The sequence below is a fragment of the Arvicola amphibius genome, chromosome 10 (genome assembly GCF_903992535.2).
Source record: "Arvicola amphibius chromosome 10, mArvAmp1.2, whole genome shotgun sequence".
Taxonomy (NCBI): domain Eukaryota; kingdom Metazoa; phylum Chordata; class Mammalia; order Rodentia; family Cricetidae; genus Arvicola; species Arvicola amphibius.
In genome coordinates this window covers 17,950,695-17,972,857 of record NC_052056.1, presented here as the reverse complement: position 1 = coordinate 17,972,857, position 22,163 = coordinate 17,950,695, and the positions used below count along the sequence as shown (strand labels likewise).

General features: G+C 34.8%; 1 protein-coding gene across 3 annotated transcripts in view; it reads right to left on the bottom strand.

Moving 5' to 3' along the window:
• Window positions 1-22,163, bottom strand: part of Tmprss15 (transmembrane serine protease 15) — a 101,874-nt gene that overhangs the window by 20,776 nt on the left and 58,935 nt on the right. For all 3 annotated transcript variants that reach the window (XM_038346272.1, XM_038346273.1, XM_038346274.1), the window contains 4 exons: window positions 20,145-20,270; window positions 18,275-18,415; window positions 10,655-10,765; window positions 8,744-8,876 (listed from right to left, as the gene is read on the bottom strand). In XM_038346272.1, the coding sequence (XP_038202200.1) occupies window positions 8,744-8,876; window positions 10,655-10,765; window positions 18,275-18,415; window positions 20,145-20,270 (511 nt within the window). The remainder of the gene's footprint in view (window positions 1-8,743; window positions 8,877-10,654; window positions 10,766-18,274; window positions 18,416-20,144; window positions 20,271-22,163) is intronic.

The following is a 22,163-nucleotide window of genomic DNA, read 5'->3' as shown; positions in this document are numbered from 1 at the left end:
CTAGGTGAAGAATAACACATTGATGAGAGAGAGAATGTAGACCAAGAGCTCAGGATTTTATCAGCATGTACTTTCTGGTCGAAGTCATCAAATGAATTTAAAGTGCTAGGCCTCCTGAATGAGAAGAGGCTTTATTCATTCCTGTTGTCTGCAGGCTTCAGACAACAGGAACTGATTAGTACACTTCTATGCTGGGAGGGTAAAGTCCTTGGTGATAATTGCTCTCTAATCTCCCTCCAGATAGCTTTCTTCTTGTGTTTACTCATTGTTAAGAGTTTCTCATTCTGCTCAAGGTCTACCACCTTTGAGCATTCTTCTAAGAAATTTACTAAGTCTCTTGTTTTCCAGCAGACTTTCACACATCGCTTTGTCAACACCAGCAGCTGTCACCCCAGAAAATGTTAATTATCCAGAACCACTTTAGATCTATGGGATCAGGAAGTTGGGGTGCAGGCCCAGCGTGTTGCTGTAACCAGCTTATCAAATGATTTTAGTGTCTGCTACAGAACGGGAAGAAGAAATAGAAGCACCATTTATGAGAGTTGCACAAGGTTTTTTCTTGATGCTTTCATCTTGATTTCCAGCTATTTGAATCTGTTTTCATGTATAAAATGAAGAACACCATCAAGACATCTACATTAAAATGTATGATTGCAGATATGTAGATTTTTAGACAACTCAATTTCGTTGCTCTTTCCATGTTCCTTTGAAATTTCTTTAAGATAGGTCCTGAAGGGACCTATCAATATCTGTGGAAAGGTAAGTAAAATAAAAAACATTGAATCATGATTTTTATAAATATCTTAACCTATCCTATTCATCATGTATCTACCATTGGCGATACATGGTGGGACTGTGCTAGAGGATGACCTTTAAGAAGAATGGACAGATGTTCTTCCCTTGGGACTCAAAAACAACGTTCCATGGTGATATTGGTGCTGCACTGAGATGAACTGGAGATATATTCACATGGAAAAAAAGACTTTCCTATGTGATTTTCTATGTGATTCAGGTGAAAATTAAACAATGAAACAGACTGCACTTAATTATGTAGCTCTATTGACTGAGGCTTGCTATGTATCCCAGACTGATATTAGTTTTATTATATATCCTGAGTTAACCTTGGACTTTCAATCCTCCTGTTTCTGTCTTGTGTGCTAGGATTCCAGGAGTGCAGCATTTTACCATCTCTGGTTTGCTAGAAAACAATATACCTTTACAACAAAATCTATTAAAATAGTCACATAAGTAAAATTTCACCTTTGATCTCCACATCAAATACCTAAAAGTATTGTAGTTTGTTTCACAATAAACAGGATATGAAACAGCAAAAGTTTAAGAGAAACTGTTAATAATGGACAAAACAATAATCAATAAATGAAAAATAAAATATTAACAATCCTTTGTGATATCATTTTAATGAGTCTTTTTCTGTCCCACCAGCTAGCTTCCAAATGAACTGGAGACTTATTATTAATTATGAAAGCTCAGCCTATAGCTTAGGCTTGTTCCTAACTAGCTCTTGTAATTTAAATTAACCCATTTTTATGAATCTGCCTTTTACCTTGCCGCTTTCTAATCTTTATTTCTGTATGTCCAGCTCCCTCCATGTCTTCTTGTCATCTCCTCTGCACCTCGATTATCTCCCACTGCTCCCTCTCTCTACCTGGAAGTTCCACCTATACTTTCTGCCTATCAATTTGCTGTTTAGCTCTTTATTAAGCCAATCACAGCAGTATCTTCACACAGTGTACAAATATCCTATAGAATGTTGACACGTTTTCAAAAAAGTTCTCATATCTGGTATGAATGGAATCAAGATGATTACAATCAATTAAATTTTTGTGATAATTTCCAGACCTACAGATTTTGATAACTCCAGTGCCCATTTCTACAGCTGTCTGAAAAGACTAGAAATTTAGTATTGTACCATACAGTTTTACCTTATTTACATATTAGTGTCTTCCAGCAACTTATTTCTAAGCCGTTATTATCATTTCTATGGCTTATGTTCCCATAAAGGGCTCTTCTGACTTGCAGAAGTTTATTCTATGTGAGAAGAGAAGCATATACATGTAAACATTAACACTTTTTAGGTCATTGATGAATTATAAAAATATAAAAGATTCTAGGGAGAGAAAAAGGGATATCCCCAGGCTGCTTGGATGGTATTCAGTCTTCAACCTCTCTTCTCAGGCCCTGCTTAGGTTGCCTCTCTTTTGTCTTGCTACTCAGACTGCATTTGCTGAGATAAGGATTCTTGCCTGCAGCCAGAGCTTAGGTAGAGATGTTTTAAGCCTTTAGACACACTAAAGCTGGAGGAATAATAATGCATGCTGCAAATACTGCAGCCCGGTGCTGTAGCTCATTTCACACCCCAAAAGGTTTCAACCGTGAATAGAGCCAGTTGGGATTAAGCTAAAAAAGCTGTTGGAGAATGAGGGTCTTTCTTTTCGGATTGGAGAGAAAGAAGAGGATTGTGGCAGGAGAGAGTTCAGGACATTTATAGACAGGGGGTTGGTGGTTAGAAGAGAGTCCGGACAAAGTATTGCACTCCGATAGTCTCAGCAGTGGGCACTTAGGTAATACTATGTCCGAACTGAATGTAATTCAACTGCAAATCTCATTCATTTACTACATTTATAGTAACATGCCTACCATTCACCTAGAGAAACTTTTAGCGAGCAGGCAAACTTAATGAAGTTTAGTTTTTTTTCTGACCTAAGCTCTTTAAAGTTTGGAACATTTGCATAGAAGTAACGAAATGTCAATAGAAGAGTTGTCTTGACCTAGCCACTCCCTCCTCTGTGCATCGCACCATAGTCACAGCAAAAGAGAAAACAATGGGTCAATCTCGTCATTGCTTTTTACTGTCTTACAAAAGTAATGGTGTTTGGATGAAAACAGACTGCCGGCAATGCAATCAAAAAGGTGTCTGAGAGATGAGGAGCTTATCAAGGAGGCCCGTTCTCTGTAGACAGTATCTAGAGTATGTGAATAGCATGCTCTCCCTTAAGTTTATTTTCCAGTGTTACTTGTTTTATTTTAGTTAATTTTATTTATTGTATGTATTGATATTTGTGCGTGTGTGTGTGTGTGTGTGTGTGTGTGTGTGTGTATGTGTTGTGAGCTAGACAACTGATGTATACCCAGACATGCATCCTGTCCTAGCTCTAGGATTATACCTTGTTGGCATCCATTGCCTATGTGCCTTGACCAGCCCTGTATAGTAATGAGTTCATCAGAGATTAATTTTGGAAGCTGTCAAAGTACTTCAGTTCATTTGCTCCTCAGTTATTTTTAATTAATGAATTTTTAATTTTAAAGCAGAGGGAATGGGTGTAATCTGTATATACAGGTAAATGATAAGTTTTCAGTAAAGTGTATCATTTACTGTCATCATTTTGGAAGTCATTTTTATACAGTAGGAATTATTTTTCCAAAAACTCATCTAGAGCTTCTTGCAATCCACCACACATTAGTAATATGGAGCTGTGGCTGGAGAATAGTCTTGGCAGCTGAAAGTGCGTGCTACCAAAACTGAGAACTTTGGTTCCATTTATTCCCAGGAACTACAGGGCATGTAGTTCCTTTTCGCATCTCCCTCTCTTCCTCTCTCCCCATCCCTACTTTGTGTGGTGTGTATTCTCATAGACCTACCGGTCCCTAAGTAAATAAATGAAATGAAAATATAAATATACTGTTTGGAAGTTTTAAGTAAAAGGAAAAAAATGGAAAATATAATGTATTTTGGGGACCATAAGGGAGGGGAGAAGGAGAGAGCAGAAGATGAGGAAGGGCGGAGAGTGGGTAGGAGAGGACAAAGTCAGTTCTCTCTACCCTGCAGTTCCTGGAGATGAATGGAACTCAAGCTTTCCGATTAGGTGGCACGCACCTTCAGCTGCTGAGACCACTCTCTGCTCATAGCTCCGTATTACTACGGTGTGTGCAGGGCAAGAAGCTCCTGATGAGTTTTTGGAAAAATAATTTCTACTGTATGAAAATGACTACCAGAATATTCTGTAAAATGAAAATACAGCGTCAACAACATGAAAGGTAGTAATTAAGCCTTTTCTGATCTTTCGCATATCTTGTCCTGATGGGTTTTCTTATGTTGAGGGTGGCACATGTGTGTTCACAGTTGTAATAAGTTAATGTTTTCCTACATACTTGAAGATATTTAGGACCCTGACAGAAATTACATGTGGGAACCAGAATGCTATCAACTTATGCCAGTATAAAATGCCAATTTTAATTTCAGTTTTCAGTACTTCGTGTCAAATTGTTGAAATGAATTAAATGTACGTTTGTGTGGGATCTTCTTTTTTGAGATCATAACATAATGAAAACATTTCTCCCTTCCCTATCCTCCAATTAATTATAGCAATTTTATTTTAAAGACAGAATTCATTCTTTACCTCAGTATCTACCAACACCTTACAGCAGAAGAACTTGATACAAATCTATTTCTTGCCCAGATTTGAGAGTGTGAGGATAGCATTAACTAGTCTGGAATGTAAGGTAGAGACATGTTGCATAGGACTCTTAGGGTTAACAACTCTTCCTGGAATTCCTAATTAGAAAAAAATAATTAGCTCAATTTCTCACTAATATTAGCGATTAATTTTAATGATTTTGCAAGGCATGTCCCATGGCCATGGATTGGGCTGTAACAGTGTGGATATCCTTCTTAGTAAACATAACGGAAAACTCATTGTTAGTTTAGCATTACACTTGCCTCAGTGTTAAGATTCTTTTTTTCTTACTTTGATCAAAGACATAAAATTATTATTCAACGTGCTTTTTACTTATGCATGCTATAAATAAAAGGAAATTAAAGTTTTTAATATAAAGGATTAAAGACTGATCAAATCTGCCTTGTGTGATTTTTCTCAAATCTGTGGGGAATTGCAATTCATACCCAATCTGCATAAATAACTTTGAGAGACTACAGGGCCTGCTTAATAAATTAGATCCTAAATTATTTCCCAATATACCAAACACATCATTAAAATCCACCAAGTTTTCTTTCCATTTCCTCATGCCAGTCTAGACAACTCTCATTAATGCTGTAATGTTTTTTAGGGTACTAAGGCACTATGGAGACTAATAAGCATGCATAGAGACAAAGATTAACATCTTTGCACAAATTACCTGAATTATTTCAGAAGAAAGCAAGTACCCGGACTTTCTAAAATATATCTAAGACAATGGATTGCATCACTTTTTTTGTGTGTGCTGAGGGACCATATCTCTTGGTCTCCAAGTCTTGCTGCAAGAACTATGATCCGTAGGAAATAAGGTCATAATACCAGACAGTAAAACTTGGGTTGAGACAACATGCAAATAAATAGGACTCAGTGCTTTAGAACTGAATTGCATTCACTCAACGTAAGAAAAGTCTCTTAAAGAACTTTGCTGATAGGCCGTCTCTGAGATCAAGTCTCCTGCAGCACCTTCCATTTATATTATACAGCAATTTTCTATTTATGTGTTTATTCCCACCATATAAACATGTAAATCAAAGTCATAATGTATTTCATGGACTTCATACAGTATCATTACCAATGCTTCTATTTTTGAATCAGGAATAATCAAAATAAACTTACAAAGGTTAAATGCACTAAAGATACACGCATCAATTTTAGTACATTCTGTTTCACATTTTATTTAATTCAAATTAATTTAAATTATTTCTTTTACTTTTTTCATCTTTGAGTTTATAATTACAACATTTTCCTAATCTCTTTCATTAATTCTAGCTCTTCCAAATACCCATCCTTGCTCTCTTTCAAATTCATGACCTCTTTGTTTATTGTTATTACATGGACACACACACACATATATATTTTCATGTCTATATGTATATGTATATAGTCTCCTCAACTGCATTACTGTAAACTAAGTCCGTTAAGGAAATCCTCAACTTCCCCAAACTTTTAACAGAAAGGAAAAGGCCTCCCCGTCACCTCTTTGAAACTGCTATTGAGTTAAAACATTGTTGAGTATGAATCCAGAGATAATGTCACTATCAAGTGTTTTACTTGAAGTTAAAAAAAAAAATCAACAAATTGTCAGCTTCTGTATTTTGTTGACTCTTCCAGAATAAGAAATGTCACCTCCGAAGTTACTCCTCATACAACCTGTACTACTACACAGCTCTTTTTTGTTAGATGCTACCAAAACTGAGGTGAATACAATCACCTCAATCTATAATGTATTACAAAAAGGATGGAGCTTCCACATGTATGAACATCTAAAGTACGTGTAATTTTAATTAATACTTATAAATTAAATTGATCATTTGCATAGGGTATAATAAAATTCTCCTCTTGCCTTTTCTTTTGATGGGAGTGGAATCACCTTTTAGATGAAGCATGGATCTCTGGTATCCCATTATGAATTCACATAATTTGAGGAGACAAGGGAAGCTAGAACCTTTCAGCACAATTATTAGAAGTTCTGCTGTGTTTCTAACATTCTTCATGAGACTGAAAATTATCATTCACTAAAAATATCTATATATAGTGTCTGGGTTTTATCATGGCATTGATACACAATAGGGGTCTCTCAGTCAACTAGAATTCACACAGGTTTATGGAGAGGTCTTGAAATTGTGTTACTGGCTGCTACATGGTAGGTTATTTTCAGTGAGACTGTTTTTGAATTCTAAATGAAAAGAAATCTCTGTGCTACCCAGACAAATTTTTGTTGTTGCTTTGAGACTTCATTTCACTATGTAGCCATGGATGTTCTGGAATTTGCTGGATAGACTAGGCTGGCATTAAACATCAATTCTCTTGCCTCTGATTTCCCCATGGTGATAGTGTATGTACAGGCCATCCCACCCTCTGGAAATCCTGTTAAGTGACCCACTAGTTAGCACAAAGTATCCCTTACTGAAAGGACAACTTATTGCACTTGTTTTCATGAATTAACAGTAGTTCAAATATTGGCCAAAAGTTCATGCATAGATTTTGGTGTACATAAATTTGTTTTCCTCCTTAACTTTAAATCCTTATTTTGAATTTCTTCAAATCACTTAGGTTTAATGACTGTTGCTACTAACATATGAAAAATAATTTCTGGTCCATTTAAATATGTTCACTGCTGGAAACCAGTTGCCTAGCTATCCATTTGATGTATTGTTAATTCACATCTCTGCCCATGCAAACTTTTACAAGTGGACATCTATAATCAAATCACATAAAGATACAGATACAATAATTTCCAGGCATGTATCTTTGTTTGTTCATTCATTTGTGGTTTGTGATTGTTTATTTGTTTTGATTTTGTCTTTGAGATAGGATTCCACCTAGCTCAGGCTAGCCTTGAGGTACTATGCATCCAAGGATGACCTTGAATTCTTAATCATCTCACTTCAGCTTTCCGTGGTGTTACAAGCATGTTCCACCATGCCTGACTGTGTTTTCTAGAATGCATCAGAAAACCATTTAGCAGTTCATGGTGGAAAATGATTATGATTTATAGTTAGACAACTTTTTTGTACTTCTATATGTCTAGATATAGCTGCAGTTAGGTGAGCTAATTTAGTTCCTCTGCTGATATTTATATCTTAACAATTTTTGAGATTTAGAACAATAATTAATAAAATTAAGGTACGTACTAGTACAACTAAAAAAAACAGCAAAAAGCTTTATGTGTTGGATCCCAATAATGTTCCTCTTAGAGAAGGTGGTACCCAATAATAACAGATACCTGCTGGGAGAGGGAAAATCAGTTCTTTTTAAGGTTGTGCCTCCTCTGGACCTAGTGTGCTCAAGAGGTGACTTCAGGGCCACAGATTTATAGGGCCTGGTTGGACTTGATGAGTTTACAAAAACAAAGGAACAGGAATGCAAAACTGGCTGAGTTTGGAAAGAGCTCTAGATATGGGAGGAATCAGGAGATGGTGACCATTATGATCAAAATACAATGTACAAAATGCTCAGAGAATTAATATTTTTGTCAATATATTAGCATAATTTATATTTTAAGATCAGTTTAGTCAGTTTTCCTCTTTTTTATTTTGGTAACAAACATTTTCTAAGTTGATACTATAAATTTCAGATAAATTTAATTCACTATCAGTAAAACTAACTGGTTCTGACAAGATTGCTGGGCAAAAGTTTGGAGCATGGGGGTAGAGGTGGGATGAGGAGAAGGGGATAGAGGGAGAGAGAGGGGAGAAGGGGAGTGTTCGGGAGAGCTTGGGGGAGTGGGAGGGTTGAGATGGAGGAATGATGGATATGGGAGCAGGGAAGAAGATATCTTAATTAAGGGAGCCATTTTAGAGTTGGCAAAAGACTTGGCTCTAGAGGGGTTCCCAGGTGTCTATGGGGATGTCCCCAACTAGGTCCTTGGGCAGTAGAGGAGAGGGTGCCTGAACTGGCTTTGTCCCATAGTCACACTGATGAATATCTTGAGGCTCCATTCTTATTAGTGACTACGGTTAATAAAGGAAGTTTGTGCAGGACTATTCTTATGGTCATAGTGGATAATGTTTTTAATACTTGTCCACATTTGATCTGCAAGTATTTTTCTGAGCACTTTTGAATCTATGTTAATTATAATAACAAATACAATATAATTTCTACCAAAACTGCTGTTCTCTAACATCCATGTGTATATAAATATCACGCACACACATGCATGCATGTACACACACACACACAAACACAAACACAGACTATACACATATTAATAATAACAAAAAGTAAAACAGCTTAGTAGACTCACTTACCCTTGTCCCAGGAGTTGACAAACTTCATTTGAAATCTGTGCAGTCCAGTGCTCGGCACAAGCAACATGCCAAACACTATGGATTTTGAACTGTACCAAACCATTGTTGTTCATTGTGCCATTGAGAAACCGCACTGAAAATGCAGACACAGGATGTGGTTACATGAAGACAGGGAGTGGGGACAGTGTGGAAATATTGGTTAAAGGGAAACATTTCATCTAGACAAGAGGAAGAAAGTTATTTGAGTCCAAGTGTACAGTAAAGACATGCTAACTACATGCTTTTAAGTTGTTAAAAAATTAAATTTCAAACTGTATCATCACAAAATAATTAAATTTTGAGGTGCTATGTAGAATTACTAGCTAGGCTTATTCCAAATTGTATGCATGAAACATAATATCACTTTGTATCCCATAAGTAGTTATAATTTTAGAATTTCCAACCACATTCTTGAAATACCATTAAGTAAGTAGAGATATATAAAGGATATTGGATTATACATAGGGTCATTTTGATTAAGTTCATAGAAGAATAATGGCCTTAACTAAAATGTGCTCATTCTTAATAATTAGATATTAGCAACTGGTTGTAGCTTTTTTCTGAAGAGTATCTTGAAAGATATAAGTTGAGAAATAGAAATTTAGTTGACATAATTTTGTCCTTTTCTATGATTAAAAAAATGAATAAAAAGCGGGAACATTCCAGTTTATTTCCCAGCAAATAAACAAAATAAAATTATGCATTTTGTTTTTTTAAGTCATTAGAAGTTATTTATGAAAATCATTACTTAAACTTAGTCATTTAAAGAAGGAAAAGTGAAATTCAGGAGAGAAAGCTCAGTTTTTTTTCCTCATATGGCCTTTTTCAGAATCATTCTGTTTTCATTTGTTGTGTTTGCTATATGATTTCCACCATCTTCTCGCCACCCTACAAACATTTTGCAAAGAATGTTATGGTCATTACTCCCAGAAAGAGCCTGAACCTCACCTAATTATCTAGAAAAATAATTTTTTTGTGATAGCAGTCTGGTATACAAACACCATGGTGCTACTGGTTTTGCTTTATTCTTGAATAAAAGAGTTTAGTATTGAATTAAACAGGCAGAGACTCAAAAACTATCTTTAGTTTATACGAGGTAGGTAATCTTTGACAGATACATAACTTCTTCAACACTCAGTTTCTTCAGGGCTATATCTAGTATGTTCTTAATATGGGACTCCTTTATTACACTTATTTATAGTGCAATGCACATAATATGTGTAATTCTTTTTTGGAAATTAAAACAATGAACAATAATTCAATTAGTTCAGTCATCATTGCAACCTGAAATGGGAGCATGGCCTGGATCCAATCAAAGAGAAGAAATAAAAGACACTTGAGAACTAAACTTGTTAAAGTATCAAATCCAGATAATTCAGTTAAAATATGCCTTCAGGTGCTTCTCCTGAAGGCAATAAACAAAATAAGCAATCAATGTGACAGGTACTATGGTGCCTGGTTTGGGTTATTTTCTGTTTTTGATATTTATGTTTTCTGACTGAATCTTTCTTGCCCTAAACCTACAGTTATTATGTGTAACCAAGTTTAACAAGCAACACACACAAACTAGAGGCCTGTATTTTAGTTTTACTGCAAAGCAGAATGGTCTAGATGTGCTGATATCAGAAGGGAGACTCGCATTCCTCAGCACTTGAAATAAATAAATCATGCAACCGTCCATTCATGTTGGGGAAATCCAAAAACAAAGCTAAAGTAACCCAAGTATCTTCATGAAAATAAGATCTCTTAAGAAAATTGGGAGCATGGGAACTGTGGGGGAGGGTTGAGGAGGGAAAGGGAGAGGCAGAGAGGGGAGCAGAGAAAAGTGTAGAGCTAAATAAGAGTCAATATAAAGAAAAAAATAAGACATACCACAGTCTTTTTCATCTGAGCCATCAGTACAATGTGTGTGTCCATCACAGAGGTTCCCCATTGGAATGCACTTTCCATCCTTACACTGAAATTCTTCATCCTGGCAGGGCTCTGTTTATTGTTGAGGGTAAGAAAATCACAGATTGATGGTTTCTGAGTACCCGTTCAATTTATACACCTTTAGGCTTCAGAATTCAATTTAGCATGTGGTGGAAGATGCTTCAATGTTGAAATACTTGAAACTTTAAATGAGTTTGGTTTTAATGTGGCTTTAAACAGATAATATCTTGGTCATCTGTTTTGCAAATGTGCTTTGAGATTGATCTTAAAATTAATTGATCTGAGAACTCTCAAATATGGCTGGGAAATAGTTCCCTCAGAGAGATTTATTTTCTTGTCTTCAAAGGAAGAGCTTTATGTTGGGAAGAGAAGAGGAACTCTGTTCAGGGCACATATGATGTAGATCCTCTGAGAATGGACTGTTGTAAATGGCGATACTGAACACCCCATGCTCTGTGGTACAGTGACATTCCCGAAGGAGAAACAAAGAACTTAACTTTGTAACAAATGAAGCAGCAAGACCTCTACTTTGAAAACAACTAATAAATATAAATCAGTATCATGACTGTATCGTTATATTAAACTTGGATAGATTTCACTTAAGGCACAATTTAAAAGGATATCAGAAACAAAATATTCTCCATGAAAATTTTGTTATTAAAAGTCACTCATAAATAAACTAAGTGTCAAATAAATAAATAGGTAATATATCAACATTTAATATATTAATGTATAATATAATATCAGTATATTAACTGTTGATATATATTTACTATTTAATTCTATGGCAAATAAATAGTGTGTGTGTGTGTATGCAAACACAGATATGGTACAGTGTCATTAATTAGAAATCCACATAAAACAAAGGTAAGTATTGACTTTTGAGAAAAGGTAATGAAAACTATAGATAATAAGTAAATTCTGTATTTGTTCTAGAAACAATTGCTCTGCATTTGCTGGTTTAATAGCATTTGAGGTTGGTGGAGTGTTATCTTTACTGATTCTTTTCAAAATGTATTAGAAAGTTTCCTACATGTACAAAGCTCCAACATCTCTACTCTTCTACGTTTATTCTCTCTCCTTACAAGGTTTTTTTTTTTCCATCATAGTCATGGCTAGTTACTCCCGTATCATTTATAGCACTGCTGGTCCAGTTTGTAAACCTTGCCAGACCAGTCTCGGGGTTTATTTGTAGTGACCAAAGGTTCTTGAAGGGGATCATTTTAACTAGGGATCTAGCTTTGAGACTCAAATTTGAGAAGTGTTAAAAATTGCTACTTTTTAAAATTAGTTCTTCAACGATTTCATGCAATATGTTTGATTATATTTACTAACATTCCTATTGTTAATAAAATTCCCTGCCCTTTCTACCCAACTTTATGTTCTTTATCTTTTATATCCTTCAAGACCAATCTGTACACATATATTAATCTTTTTGAGACTTAGGGTTTTTTTTGTTTGTTGAGTTAGAATTAGTTCACTTATCATGAGAATAAATAAATAAATAAATAAATAAATAATGTGCCTGGCTTGCCAATATGTGTGAACTCGCTGTCCAATAAATGGTATTAACAGCAAAAATAGGAACATTATTAAAAGTTCTATTTAGAAAACCGATGGCAGAATCTGTAGATCTGGGAAACAGGCTGCAACTGTCTTGAGATGTCTCCTTCTTTATACCTTAGTCAGAGAAGTTTGTGTTTTAGCAGGCAGTGGTTGTAATAGAGTCACATGACTGATCAAATTTGTGAGAATGTGACTGGAAGTGTTCAATCATAAATATGACTGAACCCTCAAGAAACACCCCAGAAGGGCTGTAAAGAATGCAAGAACAAAGGATGCAGAAAAGGTCCCTGAAATGCTATCTTCTTGACTAACATGGCTGTTGCCCTCACAAGCTCATAGCACCTGTGATCACTTGCGCAGATCTACACAAGAACAAGTGATTCAACACTCTATCATGGATGGTGGAGTCATTCATGAGTCATTATCCTTATCTCGGGGTCTAGTAGAGGCTGATGGCTATTGAAGAAATGGCAACCATTTTTCCTTAGGAATGTTATTGTTAGAAGATTATAAATGATTGTGTGGATGGCCCCACACTCAAGTGTATATGAACAGTCTTAATTGGGCTGAGAGGGACAAAAACTGGATGAATAACTGTAATTGCTTCAAAGGTTGAGGATCTGAGTTAGCGCCCCGGAACTCATTCGTTGGAAGAAGAGAACTGACTACCCAAAATTGCTTTCTGCCTTTGGCATTAGTATCCTTATACATATGTCTGCAAACATACACATACATAATAAACTAAGCAAATACAAAATAAATAAAAACAAAAAGTGGGGGTATCATGTTAGAAAGAGGAATTGAAACAGGGAAATGCAGATGGATATGATAAAAATGCATTTCACATGTATCTGTGTATATACTCATATATATATATATATGAGTCTCAAAATTAAGTTGTTGAAAAATACAAGATTTAAAAATATCTTTCTTCCTTTCTTTCTTTCATTTTTCTCTTTATTTCTTTATACATGGGTGTGTTCTGACAGTGAGCTGTGAAATGTCTCTCTATTACCTTATTATTCTTGTTTTCTGCTCTACTTCTACTATTTTCCTTCCCAAATAAAAAGAAGAGCAGGGAAATATGTCTGATCATTTTTACTTGGGAGCAGAAAACAGTAATTGGATAAATTTGTCTATTTTAAGCTTTGAAACATTCTATATTTTAACCAAAATCTAATTTACCTTAATAAATATATTTTTAGGAAGTTACAGCAGACTGTTTCTGCAAATTTTTATATCAGGAGAAAAGTAGGTTATAAAACTCAAAACATAATATTATTAGGGAGGTTCTAGTAAATGTAATTACCAATTTATTTCACAAACACATATTTTTAAACAGATTACTGAGATGACAAATGGCCCCAAATGATTGTATTTTCTACAAGGAAGCATGAACATCTTACTGGAAAGATTTCTCTTTCTTCTGGACACTATCATTATTTAACTTTCTTTTAGAAGATAGGAGAACTTCAGAATAGATGCACCCACATAAATACACACCCTATAACAATATATATTTCAGCATATACTAATTTTTATAACATAACTGTACTAGTTTCAGACCCATAATTAAATATTTTAATATAATCCGTAATGCTAATCATTATGAATTACTGTTAAATTATTTATTATATTTTCCATAGCTATTATAATCATTATGTCAAATAAAGTTACAGTGACAGTACTTATTTGTGGATACATTTATTGTTAGTGTTGCTTTTATTATTGTGATGAAGTTATAGTCAGTTGGAAAGGCACATGTTAGTTACAGTAAGTATAAGAATCAGTATAAAATTTTGAGTGAAAACATGTTTCCTGTCCCTGTCTGAAAATGATAATTTGTTGTCTTTCTGTAATCAAAGCTGGTAGGATTATACTTGTAGACCCAGAAAAAATAACTAGCTCAGAAGGCAAAATAAATTGGATGAGAAATTTCATGGTAAGAATGGTATATTCTTGCTGAGGTGTTTTAATATTATAAAATTTGAGGAGGTATGCATAAGCTATTTCAAAACTTTCCATATATATATATATATATATATATATATATATAATCATGATTTTTGGAATATATAATATTTCAGGTTATTAGGATGTCTTTAATACAATAATTTATTCTTTCTGGAGCCGGAAATTTTATTTCTGATAATTTTATGCCCATGGTGAGAGAAGAAAAAGGTAATATTATTCAGAATTGAATTTCCCCATCTTCTCTTTATGAAGTCTCTATAGCCCTGCCTCATTTAGTCACCATATGCTTGGTTTTTTAAAAGAAACGAAATTGGTTTCTAAGGCACACATCACACAAGATGGGAAGGGCTCTAAGGCCCTGAGTGTAACCAGGTGTCATTTGTGCGTTGGATTTATGCTCTACTGACTTCCACGTGAAGTCTCGGAGAATCAGAAACAAGCAATGGGAACACATTCATAAGAGATTTAGCATAATAAATATCTACTGTGAATACTCAAGTTCAACGTGACTAGGAATGATTAAAAAGGACAAATAAAATAAAACATGCCTTGTAACTTAAAGAAAAACTTTCAAGATATTCCTAAAATATCTCAGAAGACAAGAAAGTTTTTAAACACTGGAAGCAATTTTTAGCATATTTTTAACAATGTTTCTGAAATGATTGCCAAAGCAGAACACCAATATAAAGAGGAATGTGTACCCAATCTCATATTCATTACTGGCTTGATTTTCTTCTAATGCCAAATGCCTGTTTTTATATCTGCATTTCAGTCTCTTGCTAGTAAAAACATGTTGATAAAAAAGACAATGTGGAGGACAGCTGGGTCACTGAACTTCTCTTTCCCAGAAGACTGTCTTCTAGGTCCAAGAGAAACAGCAAGTCCCAAGTGAATCCTTTTTTCTTGCAGTGATGTTCTGTAAGAGATCCCTCTATCTTGACTCAAACAAAACAAAACAAAACAAAAAAGCATTTGCTTAAAAACAAGATGTTCATGACCAAAATCTAGCTCTAGGGTGAACTAAATGCAAAGAACCCCTTCACATAATAATGTATGTTTGTTTTATTGGCTGCATTAAACTATGTGATTTGGGTTACTTTCTCAAACATAATTTTTTGTGGTATTTTTCAAAATACTTGATACTTTATTTTTCACGAGTAAGAACCATATAAAAATCAAGAACTAATAATTTTGATGAAGAGTTGTGTTTGTTCTCTTACACAATATCTACTATTTCAGTTTCTTTTATCTCTTGCCATTCGTGATTTTAAAATGGGAATGTAAAGACCTGTGACTTGTGTAAATTTTGTACTTACAGTTTTATATATGAAAGAATGTTCTTCAATGATTTCAATTGCTTAGATTTTTAACAGACCCACTCTCCTACAGGTTGATATATAGTTTAAAAAAACTAAATTGCTTCAGGTGGGTTTTATTATTCATTTACATTTTTAAAAAGCATGCACTTATTCTATAAAAATTTCTTGTCATGACATAATTTGTGAAAACATTGAGATAACTAACCTGCTGTGAGGATAAACACCTTTGTGCTAGCTACTTTCTTGTTTACTTGTATGATATTCTGTATATCTGCACATTTAACTATGCTGCACCAAATAAAGACAATATGTAAATGTATTTTAATCTTAAATTGTTATTAATTTTAAGTTTTCATCATCAATGACCTTGAAGACATATATTCTCTTTGTTTTTCTGCATAAGTTATATTTTAATATCAACTCTGATTTCATAGAATCTTAGTCTTTCCTATTCCCCTGCTACTATCTCTTCCCTCCAGGCTTGTCTGGAACTTAACATGCCACGAAAGAGATAGATGGACTTTTAAATTCTGGTCTTTGTGTCTTCCTTGGGTCCTTTCCCTTGTGTTTGTTTTTTACTATTCCAATGAACAGTTTTTGCTTTACCTTATTATACTTTAATTCATTTTATTATTGTCCCATTTATAGAAGCCCAGAGGTGAGGAGATGGGGGAGTGGAGACATTTTCATTCCTCAGATGAAGCAGGTTTATTTGCTTCCAACACTGGCTATGAAGGGCTCTTTCTCTATTTGCCCCTTGAACTCAGGTATTGTGCAGTTTGATCTCTAGCTAGTGATTCTTCTTTGGAAGGTTCTGGAAATTCTAGGTAATAGAGTTTAGCTAAGAAAATAGTGAACTGGTATTGTATCTTGTTTTAGGAGTCTCTTCCTCCCTTTCCCACTATCCTCCTTTCCACTGTCTCTCCATCATTCTCCATTTTTGCCTTTCCATCATAAATTAAGTAGTCACTACTGCATGCTTCCACAAACACCACATTCTTCCTTCTTATGGGCTCAGAATCCAAAGGGCAAGGACTGTGGACTGACTCTCTGAAGTCTCGGAAACCTGAAAACAAGCAAATTCTTCCTCTTTTCAATTGACTTCTCAGGTATCTGAGCACAGTGATGGATAGCCGCTTATGTGGACAAATTGCTTTTGTCTGGGGTGGAAAAGTCATTCTTTGGATTTATCCAATCTAGATACTTTAAAGCATTTAATATATAAGTATGCTCATATGACAACAAATATGTCTACATATGGATAATACTTAGTCAAGCTAGTAAGCTGAACTCGTCCATAGCCTCTGCATCAGATCCTTCCTCCAGTTTCCCTCCCTGATTTCTCTGTATGATGAACTAGGAATTATAATGTGAAATAAACAATTTCCTCTGCAAAAAAGTAGAGGAGACAAAGAATTTCTGATCCCCCTATTCCTATTAAAAACAGGTACCATGATATGCCAGACTTATGTATATATATTATATACATACATATATATGTATGTTTTATATACATATAAAACACAGACACATACTATACATATACATGCATACACACACAGTTTGCTAATCTCAGATCTTGCTTTGTTTGATTTATATCACTGTTTCTATGTCAAAACAGCTGCTTCTAAATCAGATGGGAGATTAGTTGATTGGGTTTAAAGCCAACCCTTCTTAAGTAGCTTTCATAATTAATTTTGAGGCTTGTTGTTGGGGCTAGAGAATGACCATAAAGCTGAAAGCAGGCCACTTCCTGGGACAAGGTCAACAATTTCAGGCCAACTGTGAGCAGTAGAGAAACAGATATAAGCATCATTTAACCACACAACAGGATTTAGCCTTAAATAATAATCTAGAAGAAAGCAATTATGGAAAAATGCCTCTTCTTTAGGATTCATATCCATGAAGGATGATTTGTATCAGAAAAAATGTACTGAGGAGTAGGTCAGCACAAAGTAAGTCAGAACCCATGCAGAATCACAAGTACAAATAATTCAAGAAATTAAAATATCGTATATATGGGAATGCATAAATACTTTGTATATCCCTTTCTAAACCTGTCTGTCTTTGTCTGTCTCTGCTCTCTCTGTGTTCTCTCTCTCTCTCTCTCTCTCTCTCTCTCTCTCTCTCTCTCTCTCTCTCTCTTGCTGTATATGTGTTTGTTACAGTGCTTTGCTATTTCCTACTGTTAAGGATAGGGTTTTGATAAAGTACACAATAAGCAGGCTTTAATGCCAGCAGCATTCAGTGTTAAGCTCCTCCATTGCAGTTGTTTTATTCTGGCTGTCTCTAACAAGTTAATGATGTTTAATTTTTTAATTGGGTGTCTCTGGCGTCCAGCAGTTCAGTAGCTCAACTCCTTCCTTGTCTCTCGGCAAGATCTCGGGAAAGTGAAAATTCTCTCCTCACAGAGCCAATTGCTTTACTTTGAACTTCATTTTAAATTTTTACTTCAGTGAATAGAAGGCAAGGTTCTTAATAAAGAAGTACTTGATATGCAAAAAGTGTTGTGGATTCCTGCTGTGAAGAAACTCACATAACCATTACATATAGAAAGGGGAGGGACAAAATCCTATACTACTCCGAGAAAGACAAAATAGTATCTCAGAATGCAAACGTGTACATTGCGCTTTACTCTTGAAAGGGTAAACCCTCCTTGGTTTGTTCATATAACAATGATGAAGTGTGCAATATTTCTTACCTGGGATGCCCAAGTAATATCCAGTAGTGAAATTTGCTTTGAAGCCCCTGCTTGCCGTCATGGTGTCTGTGATGAAAAGCACAGTCATTCTGTTGGTGGTGGAGAACACGTCCTTCACAGGACCAGGCCCTGTGTACACAGCTGCCCGCAAGAGAAAAGAGACTGTGAGGTGTTTGACTCTCAGAGATACCTGAAGAATTTTATCTCCATCTTCTAGAGGAAGGACTAAATGCAGCATGACTCACCAAAATTAAGCTCACAGTCTAAGAATTTAGATGCTGATTCTTAACTGCTTTGTCTATTAGAAGTAGAAATAACACTTCTGGAACAAAAGAGTTTTGGTGTGGGAAGTCCTGTATATGTGTTTCTTTTATTGATTAATGAAGAAAGAAACTGTTTTGGCCTGTGATAGGGTAGAATAGAGCTAGGCAGGGAAAATTGAATTGAATGCTGGGAGAAAGAAAGCGTAGTCAGTGAAATGCTAAGGATCCACCAGCGTGGAAAGATGTGAATTGTCAGCTAGAACCTTGTCGTCAGGCCACTAGCCTCATGGTAAAATAAAACAATAAAGAAAATCAGTTAATTGTATATGTAAGAGCTAACTAGCAATACACTTAAATGATTGGCCAAGCAGTCATTTAAATAATACAGTTTCTGTGTGGTTATTTTGGGGCTGAGCAGCTGGGAACAAACAAGTGGTCTCTTACAAGACAATTTCTATCTGAAAATTACAATATAATTTAGATATCCTTCTATGATTCTTATTTATCAGATCTTATTCTGTTGATATATGTGAATAATTATAAGTAAAACAATAATTTAATATTTTCCTTGATCATATAAGCAGTATTTTTTAATAGGAACACCTTTAACTGAAAATGAAATAAAGCAACCATTTAAAATTTGTTGACAAATGTATATACTGATCCAGTTGAATGTTCCCCAAGAAGTCTTGCTGGTCCCCATAGGATTTCCTTGCTGATTTATTCAGTGTGTGGCTCTGACAATTCTTTCCAGAAAGCTGTGTTCTAAAATCTTGTGGGATTTTGCTGTATGTCTGGAGAATTCTCACTATTATGCTAGTCTTTTGTGGTTGGGTTCTCATGGTGAATCTTCCTTCACTTGTTACACATAATTTTTATATAATAGTTCCCTGATTTAAAGATCTTCAGGCCAGAATTTATACTTATCATGAATTAAGTCACAAATACAGTTAGATAAAACCCTTTCTGTGGTGAGAAACTATACTTAGTTTATACTTCCCAGTTGAACATTTAAGCATTTTCCTAATTTAATATTTAATTTACCTTACCAAAAGCTAGTTCTTTCTTAAAAAGTAATGCTTAAATGATATAATATATCTTATGTTTGGTAAATAACTTTTAAATATGCTAACATGTATTTTGTTATCCAGACAAAAATACTTCTCATGTATAATAAAAAGTAATAACCAACAGAAATAGTGAAAAATAAATATTGGTTAACTTTTATATCCTTTTAAGCTGTTAAGAAGTAGATGCTGCTACAAACAATAATAAACAAAACAATGTTAAAATATAAAATAAAATGACTTAAAATCCTGACTAACAACAAATATTCTAGAAGAATATAATCGTGTCACCATTGCAAAGATGTCCCGTAAGAATACCCAAAATTCTGTGGGAGGACTTGGCAGAGGAAATATCATGATCGGAATACAGTGTATGAAAAGAATCTATTTTCAATGAGCTGAAAATATCCAACACGTGACTTTGCTGCCATATGTTCATTTTGCCAGTTGTAAAGTTCTGACATCTGCTCCCGCATGCTGTCTCTGGGCATCAAGTGTCTTGAGTTGCACAAGTTCAGAGAGCTCAAATTTCAGTCTTACCTAAGAGTAAGGAGTCAACTTCTCCCCCATCTCTCACTTCCACCACATCGTTGACGCTTTCCAGCTCAAACTCTTGAAAATGAAGTTGGATATTTTTTCCCGTCTGTGCATTTAAATTCCATACACCTTGAAAACAACAAACAATGATGAAAATTTACAGCCTATATATTTGTATCTCTACTAAGTATTCACGATCTTATTTATTTTCATTGATTTGTTTTGTTTTGAGATAGGAAAAGTAATACATTGGTTAGATCTTAAATATGTGTTGCCATAATTAAATTACATTTGATATAAACTCATTACAATTAAGTTCATTTTATACAAAATAAAATACTTTTATTGGCTTTAAATAGCCAATTAATACTGTAGTGCAAAGTTTATGAATATCAATAGGGATTAATAATCTACTTTAATTCACTTAAATTTCTTTATTTTTGTTTGCATTTTGTGTGTGTGTGTGTGTGTGTGTGTGTGTGTGTGTGTGTGTGTGTGTGAAGGATTGGAGGGGAAGCTTAGTGCACAGAAAATAGCTTGCTGGAGTACTTCTACCCTTCCTCTGTTGATGTGCTAGGAATCAAATGAAAAAAAGAGACATGGTCGCAAGCATCTTTACCTGACAAAATTTCAGGTCTCATAACATAGAGCAAAATCTTTTCATACTACCCACTAAATCAACTACAATTATTGAGTTTTCCTTCAAGAGGCATGAAAGTCCCGATTTCTTGGACTAGTCTGTGAAGGGTCCTTTGATGTCCCTCTACAGTGCCTTATTTTACTCTTATTTTAATTGCATCATAAAGTTTTGTCATGCCTGGCCCTTGATCATAATATCTGTCCAGACAATAACCTTGTTTATTTGATAAGTAAAGTTTTTGGTGAACATTAGGTTGAATAAAAGAACTAAGGATATCTAAAGAATGCTGAGAAGAGGGGAAAAGTACACCAGTTAGTTGTTCACGATTCAATAGTTAACCCTGAAAATGAAAACATACAAGAACATTATAATGATATATGTATATATACCTGATATATCTATCAGTTTAATGTTGTATATAACAATCACACGTTTATATATGCATGAAACAACAATTCATTCAAAAAGAAGCCTTAAATTTAAAAGAGAATGAGAAGGGCCTATTAGAGTTTCTGAAATGAGGAAATGGAAGGGTAAAATTATGTGAAAATCCACATGATCTGATCTCAAAAATAAAGCAGTGACTAAGAATTAGATTTTAAAAATCTCTATGCAAAAGATATAATTGCATGTTGTCTTCAGCATGGAATGTGTAGCCCAGATGATAATCTTTGCTTTCACATTTGGATCATGTTAGACCAATGTCTACCTATTCATTTGTCCTAATGACATCTATTTGCCTTGAGACTGCTACACATCTCTTTGTGAAGAGAGCCTCACATTTTAAACCCCCCTTTCACTGTTATTATTTCGTTCATGGAACTGGCTCAATACTGCAGTTGAGTTTTACCTAGGCATGAACATGAGTAAAACGTGGCCATTTCCCAGACCACGCCTCCTGAATTGCAATCTTTGTAAAACAGGATGGAGAATGTGGATTTGTAATGCAGATTATGCAGTCTCCGGATAATCGTCATGAGTCTCTCTATGTAATTACACTAGCCCAGAGATAACTTTTGTACAATGTTTTGTAGGTTGCTTTCTCTAAATTTAGATATTTCAGCAGCCTGCATTATTTTCTTATCAGTTCTAGGAGTCTAATCATATTGCTCTGGCTGTATTCCTCATCGAGTCTAGTATGTGTTTTCTTAGGGTGAAGGTATTGCGTCGACTTTGTTCTATGAAACTGCAAGTTTGCTGTGCATACTTCAGGGATTATGTGTGAGCTAGGAAAGAGATGAGGAAAATATCTAGAGCAAGGGTGACTACATCAAGGGCATTAATTTCATGTTTTTATTCTGAAATTACAATAGTAAAATGTGCTATGGAGAATGATTGCGAGAATAAATTGAAACCATGAATAGTGAACACCACTGCTTTGA